Source organism: Miscanthus floridulus, chromosome 1 (genome assembly GCF_019320115.1).
Source record: "Miscanthus floridulus cultivar M001 chromosome 1, ASM1932011v1, whole genome shotgun sequence".
Taxonomy (NCBI): Eukaryota; Viridiplantae; Streptophyta; class Magnoliopsida; order Poales; family Poaceae; genus Miscanthus; species Miscanthus floridulus.
The window spans coordinates 71,613,860-71,622,866 of record NC_089580.1 but is presented as its reverse complement, the minus strand read 5'-3'; the positions used below and the strand labels follow the sequence as shown (position 1 = coordinate 71,622,866).

Sequence of the window (9,007 nt, the reverse complement as noted above, 5' to 3'; positions counted from 1 at the left end):
TATTTTTGCATTAACAAAATACTTAGTATTAGTAACATTTATATTCTATATTCATAAAAGAAATTAAAAACTTTAGGTTACAAAATTTTCCTATTTACAATAAACAATTAGTTAATCAATAGAATTTTTTAAAATAAATATTGCAAAGTATTGAAGTTGCTATGGAATTAATTGATTAACCTAGTATTAAACAAAATCAAAATCCCAGGCCTTTCCAATTACGCTGGCGGGTTGCCAAAATTTTCAGGCCTTCAGTCCCGGCCCAAACCAAGAACCAGGACTAAAGGGTGGGCAGCAATTTCGGTGCCCGCCCAAAAATACTTTTAGTCCCGGCTGGTAACACTAACCGAGACTAAAAAGCCTTTAGTCCCGGCTTGTAAGGCGAGCCGGGACTAAAGGGTTGGACCTTTAGTCCCGGTTAGTCTTACCAGTCGGGACTAAATGCCCTTTAGTCCCGGCTGTCGAACGGTTTCATCTTCTAGTTTTCGATCTACACGTCGATCATCGCCGCCGCCACCACCATCTTCGATCTCGCCTCCGTCTCTGTTGCCGCACCTCGTCTCTGCCGCCGCACCCGAGCCCCCTCCGTCGCCGACCGCTTCCCGCCCGGCCTCGTCGTCGAGCCCCGCCGTCTCCGCCGTACGTCGTCCTCGCACGAGGTGCTCAGCTCGGCCCCGCGCGTGGCCGGCCAGCATGCCCTGCCCGGCCTGCGCCATCCGCCCCAGCCTACTAGCTATAGCTAGCTAGCTGCATGCTCTCGGCCATATATATGTTAGATTAAAATGTTAGATTTAATTAGTAGTTTAATGTTAGCTGCCCTCGCTAGTATTAAAATGTTAGATAGTTTTAGATATATATGTTAGATTAAAATGTATTAAAATTTAATTAGTAGTTTATTGTTAGTTTTTAGTTAGTTTTTATATAGTTTTTTATATATGTTAGATTTAAATGTATTAAAATTTAATTAGTACTTTATTTAGATAGTTTTTTATTATAGTTTTTGATATATGTTAGATTAAAATGTATTAAAATTTAATTAGTATTTTATTTAGATAGTTTTTTATTATAGTTTTTGATATATGTTAGATTAAAATGTATTAAAATTTAATTAGTATTTTATTTAGATAGTTTTTTAGATAGTTTTTTATTATAGTTTTTGATATATGTTAGATTAAAATGTATTATCTATTACTAGTTTATCTAATTTTATGTTAGATTTATTTAATTGGATTTAGTAATTATATATTCTATCTCTCTATATATATCTAGAGAGAGATTCTATATGTATATATATGGTACTTAATTATTTCTATATGTATATATACATGTACTTATTTTCATGTGTTGAGAGAGAGAGAGAAAATTATATCTAGAGAGACATTCTATGTGTTATCACATGCATATCTAGAGATATAGACATATGCACTTATTTCTATGTGTTGAGAGAGAGAGAAAATATATTGTATCATTCTATGTGTATATATATACATGTACTTATTTCTATGTTTTTGGATCGAAAGTGTTTTTGATTCGATTCCAAAGCCTATACCTTATTATTGTTTATCCTTATGAAATATTATGTGTTATTATATTTAATTGGATTTAGTAATTCTATATGTGTTATCACATGTACTTATGTTATGTACCATAGTAATTCTATCTATGTGTTATCTTGAAGATACAAATGGCTGCTCCGGATGATAACTTGAGTGATGACATAATGTCGGATATTATCAACGCCGGCACCAATGTGGATGTAGATGACACGAGTCAGTACTTTGCTGATTATGAGGATATCCTGAATATGCCGGTGGTTGAAGATCAACAAATTGTCGCGCAAGAAAATACTGGCGAGGTATATTCGATTATCTATCATCTCTTATAGATGTATGCGTACGTATATTTGTTGTTAATCGTTGTGTTTCTACTCATGTAGCCGGTCTTTGGATCTACATCAACCACCGACAAAAGTAGGAAAGTCCGAGGGCCAAAAAGCCATTAGAGGGCCGTTTCATAATATCAGAATTCTACACCAACACCAGCAAACCATTAGGACCACATGCTCAGAAATATGTCGATCAATGTGGGTTCATTGTAAGGGATAGGATCCAGTTAGTGCTCGTGAATGGAAGCAGAAGATATCCGCTTCTAATGTTAGTTTTGTATCTGATCGTGATAAGAACCTAGCTTGGAGAGATATCACTCAGCATTTCACATTCCAAGCAGATGATGCTTTGAAGGAGCTAGTGAGGGATTGGACAATGAAGAAGATGGCAACATTGTTCCAGAGTTGGAAGAAGACAATGTATAAAAAGTTTATCTTGAAGAATGGTACGCCGAATTTCAATGCTAAGGCATTTGTCAAGTTGGAGTCCCATTGGGATGCCTTCGTAGAATACAAGACATCTCAAGACAGTGAGGAACGTGTGATGAGGAATCGGCAGAATGCCCGACAGAAGCAATACCATCATCGCATGGGATCAGGTGGTTATAGGAGTGCTATTCCCAAGTGGCAAAACCTAGAAGCAGAGATTATTGCTAAGGGAATCATACCTGAAACAATAGAGAAGAACTGGCCTCAACGCGCGAAGAATTGGTTCTACGTTCATGGGGGAAGCCTAGACCCAGACACTGGCAAGCTAATTTTTGGCCAAAAAATTGAGAGAGAAACATAGAGACTAGCTCGTGCTAGGGAAGAAGCTGATAGTGGTGTTTTCAAGCCCAACAGAGAGAAGGATGAATTGACATATGCCCTAGAGAATCCCGAACACGGTGGTTGAACAAGAGGCTATGGGGGCGGTTCCGTGGCTACACACATTCCCAGCAGATAAGGATACCTACAGAAGCCGCCAGAGAAAGAAGGATGAGGAGGCAGAACGAATTCGTGCATTGGAGCAATTTGTTGATGAGTCATGACAAGCATTGCTTGAATCACGTGAACGAGAAAAATCTCTTGAGGCAAGAATGCAGGAGGAGATCAAGAGGCAAGTGCAGCTAGCAATGAGTCAAATGCAACCGCAATCAATGCCGGGAGTCACCATTAGCCCCGTTGGTCAGATGAAAAGCAGTTGTGCTTCTACAGAGCTGCCAGTTATTCAAGATGACGCTGGGTTGCACTTCCCTGTTGATGACATTACCGAGCCTCTAACAAAATGTGAGTTGCACATTCCAGATGGTAATAATGCATCAATCATGGTGGCTGTCGGGGTTGTATCTCCAATAGACCGAACGAAGACACCAAGAATCCATGGGTCAGTTATTCAACATGGATATGCTAGCGTCTCGGTCGATAGAGTGCTCAAAGGTTACAGCAATGCTCCTCTTGACATTGAAGGTGGTGATGGGGAGAAGACACTAGGAGAAGCAGAGAAGACATTTATTCAATGGCGCAAATGCTTCATCATCATTCCTGGGGCGCCACCGCTTCCCCTACCTCACCCTAGGTACGAATGAAAGTGAATGAAATATTATTTTCCATTAATTTTCTATTGGCTTCAAAAATAATTGACACACAACTTGTTTTTATAGCAGGGTCTCCCCCTAGCCTAGCCTAATCATTCATTCCCCATCTCATCACAGCGTTGCGGGGGGCGAGACGACTTCATCCCCACAGCGATCGCTAACTCCTACACCGGCCCCATCACCTCCACAACGATCTCCAACTCCTACACCGGCCCCACTGCCTCCACAACAATCTCCAACGTCTCCATGCCGGTCTCCACCAACACCGGCCTCATCGCCTCCACGCCGATCTCCAACACCGCCCCCACCCCCTCCACAGCGACGCACTACAAAGACGTCTAAGGTCCCGGCGGCAAAGAAGACCCCGAGAAAAAGAGTTATTTCTCAAGAAATACTTTCTGAAAAGATTGATGAGCAAATAGCAGCTGAAGAAGACAAAAAAGTAAAAGATTTTTTTATAGATATTAAAAACAAGAGTCAAGCGAAGCTTAAGGAGAAGCCGTACTTTTACATACCACGAGATGTGCTGAGGCAGAAGGTCGATGCTCACAAGAAAAAGATGATTGAACTTCGTAAGCCTTCGCCACTATCAGACTGTGACCGCACCCTCGTGAAGTCACATGATGCAGATAAGAAAAGGAAAAGAGCATCAGGGAAGGATGTCCCACAGCTCGGACAACAGAAGCAACCAATGCAAAATCTTGTTGTTGCTAATGAATATGGTTCCAACATAGAAGTCTATCGACCAGACAACTCTGGAGAAGTGTCGGTTCAAGCCCTTAATGCTTTTTTAAAGATACTGGTTTAACCTTGGATCAATTGACGGGCAAAGCTCTAATCCAGAACTTGGAAGTTGATACCTGGAAGACTTATAAATATGGCAAAAGTCTGTACAACCCTGCGGCTCTGAATGAATTGGGTACGCAAATGTACTTGCTCAACAAGTGGTACATGCAGGCGTGTGGCAGGGGTGAGCAATGGATCTTTGTCAGATTTAGAGACCATCATTACTTCCGTGGCGATGACATCTTACATATTAGTTTCGAAGAATTGCATAACTATTCCACTTGGACGCTCTGGACAAATCAATCATTAGCTCCTTTTGTTTGTAAGTGATTCTTACTTTTATTTAATAAACTCACTTCCATGCGTACATGTATATAATTATCCTCATATGTAATTTATATTTATATACAGATTTCAGATGTTAGAGCTCCAAAGAATACAAGACACCAGTGTTGGCTTCATTGATCCTTATATCGTATTCAAAACCGATATTATTGTCAAGGACCACTAGGTATCTGAAGCACAGACGAATATCATGAAGTTCTTCGTGAAGCGGCACGACAAGACAACAATACTTTTCCGTACAACTTTGAGTAAGTGTTAATAATAATGTAGTCTACACATTTTATGTAATATCAATACAACTTATATGCATGTACGTGTGTGTATAAACCAATGCAGGTTTCACTAGATACTCATTGTCATTGTGTTAAACTAAAGTCAGTTAGTAATCTTGGACTCATTGAGAAAAGAGCGAGCACAATACCAAGATATGATAGACATTATCCAGGGATAATTTCGATCTCTCGCGCATAACTATTATTGAATAGACTTTGCCATAATTTATTAACGATCGTACATTATTGGTCGCACAGGGTTTGGAAAGTGTTTATTCGGCAACACCGCAAGGATTGCAAGGCACCACTTAATGTAGTTGAAATACCGGTAAGTAGTACTATATATACTTCCCCACATATTTAATTACTATATCGTACTTCAATTTACGTGTGAGATGATGAGAATAATCTTCTTCTCGTACAGTGGTGTTTGCGGCAGGAACCAGGTAATAACTTGTGTGGATACTACGTTTGTGAATTTATCACTGCATACATAAGAAGAACTCCTGAAGATGTCCTCAGAGTATGTATATATCATTTTTTATTTATTTTTAAATATATATATATATGTATTAATACTTTTCCTTTTATTTCAAATGCAAGACTGAATGGTTGAAACGAAGGGTTATGCAAAAATACCATCTGAAAGCAGTTCAAGAGTCAATAGCAGGATATCTCCTAGAAAAAGTGCTAAATCCCAACGACGAGTTCTACTTTGATCTAATGAACTAATGATGTAAATTAAATGTTTAATGATATCGTTATTTTCGAGAACAAGATTATAAAAGTGTTGTATATATACATATATATCTATAATATATATAGTTTCATACTTTATTCGAATATAATAATGCTCGAGATGAGAATTAGATGTAATTATATGCGTGCGTGTATTTATATTAGCAGCGTAGAATACGTACATAAAAACATATTATATATTAAACAAATATGTGTAACTGAACTGAAAATAAATTAAACAAAAAAAGAAAAAGAAAAGGAACCTTTAGTCCTGGTTGGGGTTACCAACCGGGACTAAAGGGTGCGCCAGGTTTGCTCGGCTGGAGGGCCTTTAGTCCCGGTTGGTAACACCAATCGGGACTAAAGGTCCCTCTTTAGTCTCGGCTCGATGACCCGGGACTGAAGGTTCCACCTTTAGTCCCGGGATCGTTGTCCCGACGCGGTAACCGGGACTAAAGGTCGTTACCGCCCGGGACAACAAGTCCATTCTGTAGTAGTGTGCTTCATGATGCTCATGATCAAAATTTCAATTTCTTTTTAACATCTGGGATGTTACACCGATCAAGGGCCTAGATTTAAAAAGTTTTGTTAAGCTCCTAAGAATCAGTCAAGTCATTGACCAGCTGACATCAATCCTAACATTCTTTCTCTTGACCGAGAGCTTAGTAATCTTAAAATATTATTAGTTCTATATATTCTCCTATATAAATTAACACACCAAGATGAATAGTCGCAATGGTTAGTTATACCACTGGACTAAGCATCCGTAGTGAGCCAGTCTATATCGATAGACCAATTACTCACACTTATACGAGAAAGCTTATAGGGAGATGACACTATATATCACAAAACCATTATCCGATTAAAAAATATACTTACGTGGATTTCTTAATATCAACACACCCAACAAAAAGAATTAGATTATTGTCATAGTAACATGTAACTTTGTGGTTACTAGATTTCTTGTTTATGAGCATGTAATACTTTATATGTGTAAAATGCAAAGTTACATTACAAGTTTCCAAGGTCCAACGACTATGTTTGCCAAAATAAATCTTGGTTACAAGCTAGCTTTAATGGCGAATAATAGCTTAATAATTAATAAAATAATACTTATGACTTAGTTATGTAATGCTTATGCCAACATAGATTTGGTGAAGCCAGGTCGGGCCCACTTCTCTCCGACACCGCCCCCCACGAACGCACCTCGTTCTGTTTTCCTTCACGCGAACACAAAGCATCCATCCGCCTGTTCCCTTGCTGCCCAGATGACCCATGGTATCCCGTTGACTCATGATCTCCCGTGAATACAATTAAAAGTGGCATAAAATGCATCTACAATTGAATGAGGGAGCCGAGTAGTCACTCACTTCATTACCTTAAAAGTGGCATAAAATACCAGGACTAGAGTCTATTTTGGCCGAGGATGAAAGGTCTATTCTCTACTAGTGACTTGTCCATGGTCGACATGCATGCATGTGCACTTGGCCCTGCCATCGTCCCCATGATATACTTTGGCGCACGGTGCGTATGTCAGCACGGTCCGTGGTCGAGGTGGCGCTAACCCATGGTCTACATGGCTCTCCTCACTCTCGCGGTGTGCCATTGATGACTACACGTAATCGCTAGCTGGTGGACCACTGGAGGGCGCTGCTATCTTGGACACTTGCGCAGACATACTATTACTATTGCAATTGTACTAGTATTATTCGAGCTCAATTCCGGGAGAGCGTGGCGCGCCCTTGTTTGCCCGACGCGGTAGCACGTGTAATGACGATGTAATAATAAATATCAAAGCCTGAATCATGCTTCTTGTGTTCAAAACAACGTTTCATGTCATCACTGATTCACTTGTCTTGTTCCGAATTTTGATTTGTTCGTTAGCGAGATCAAAGCAAGGTTAAAAAAATTGATCGAGCGAATCATGGAGGATCGGATCGGAGTTGCTTGCATGTTGCAACCAACGATTTATCACAGGCAGCTGCTAGATGCAACGAGCTGGAAGCCAGGCCTGGGACAACTCGTTGGTGGGCGTGGAGTTCATCAACAGAGATTAGCTTATTCCATTTTATGTAGATGTGTCATGTATGCATATGTTTTGGAATAATCGTGACTCGTGAGGAAGTCCGTGCACATGTTTTGGAAAGATTTCTGCCACCGATCTCAGAATACAAAATAAGGTGAGCACATCAGTTTTTCGTTAAAATAATAAACTTGGCAGCTTGAAATAATGATTCCAGCTAGCACTATTGTATTTTTGCGTTAATGATTTTATATATTGCATAAGGGTCCTCCTAATTCATGCATCACTAGTAGCTAGCACGTTGAGTGTATTTGGCATAGTTTCTCAACTTGCTTCCCCTGTATCCCGATCGATCTCTCCTTCATAACTGGCATATCCCAGGACAACCAGGCAACGCTCAAATCACACATGCGTTGCTGATTATCCACGCTGCATGATGCACGAAGCCAATCACTAAAGGATCACCTTCCACACCATCGTTCAGCAATAAAAACCCTGCCAAACTGCGTGAGAGGACCATCCCAAAGCACAAGAGCACGAAGTGCAGCACTAAAGCACCACTTCCTGCTCACACCGTAGTAGTAATAATCCATCACCAATGGCGCCCAAGGTTGCTCTCTTCCTTGCCCTCGGCCTCCTCCTGGCTGCCGCCGCGCACGGCTGCGAACCCTATTGCTCTGGCCCAGTTGTCCCGACACCACCCCCTCCGTCGCACAGCCAGGGACGCTGCCCGACCGACGCGCTCAAGCTCAGTGTGTGCGCCAACGTGCTCGACGGCGTCGTCAATGTTGGCCTGGGCCAGCACAAGGAATGCTGCCCGCTGCTGAAGGGGCTGCTGGACCTCGAGGCCGCAGTGTGCCTCTGCACTGCCATCAAGGCCAACGTCCTGGGCATCGTCCACGTCAGCGTGCCCGTTGGCCTGGAGCTCATCCTCAACAACTGCGGCAAGAGTTGCCCGAAGGACTTCACTTGCCCCCTTGACTAATTAACTAAGCTGATGAGCTGATGGATGGAGCTAAAGCCCGCATCCATGGAATATACCCCTTGTGTTCAATCTCGCGATTCATGATTGTATTTCTGTGGAGTTATATTTTAAATTTTAAGGAAATATCAAATAAGTTTGTTACAAATTCTTTCCTAGTACCCTTAATGATTGTATTTTTGTGGAGATGTATTTTAAATTTTAATTATCAATAAGAAATTTTCACGTTTCTTAATTTGAGAAAAAGGAGATATATATTTTTCAGGTTCAGTGAACTCAAAGGCATTAGGACTATATATCTTTCTAGCATGCATGTCTAGATTTGCTCTAAGACAAATTTTCCCAAGTTTCACTAATTTATAGTAGAACACATCAACATGTGGACTTGCAAATTAATTT

At 40.7% G+C, this 9,007-nt stretch overlaps 1 protein-coding gene across 1 annotated transcript; it reads left to right on the top strand.

Annotated features, from left to right (window-relative positions):
• Positions 1 to 8,179: 8,179 nt before the first annotated feature.
• LOC136486847 (cortical cell-delineating protein-like) lies at positions 8,180 to 8,681 on the top strand. The gene has a single exon (XM_066483887.1). It carries the CDS (start codon positions 8,225 to 8,227, stop codon positions 8,609 to 8,611), a length of 387 nt encoding a protein of 128 aa, XP_066339984.1. The 5' UTR covers positions 8,180 to 8,224; the 3' UTR covers positions 8,612 to 8,681.
• The last annotated feature ends 326 nt before the right edge of the window (positions 8,682 to 9,007 follow it).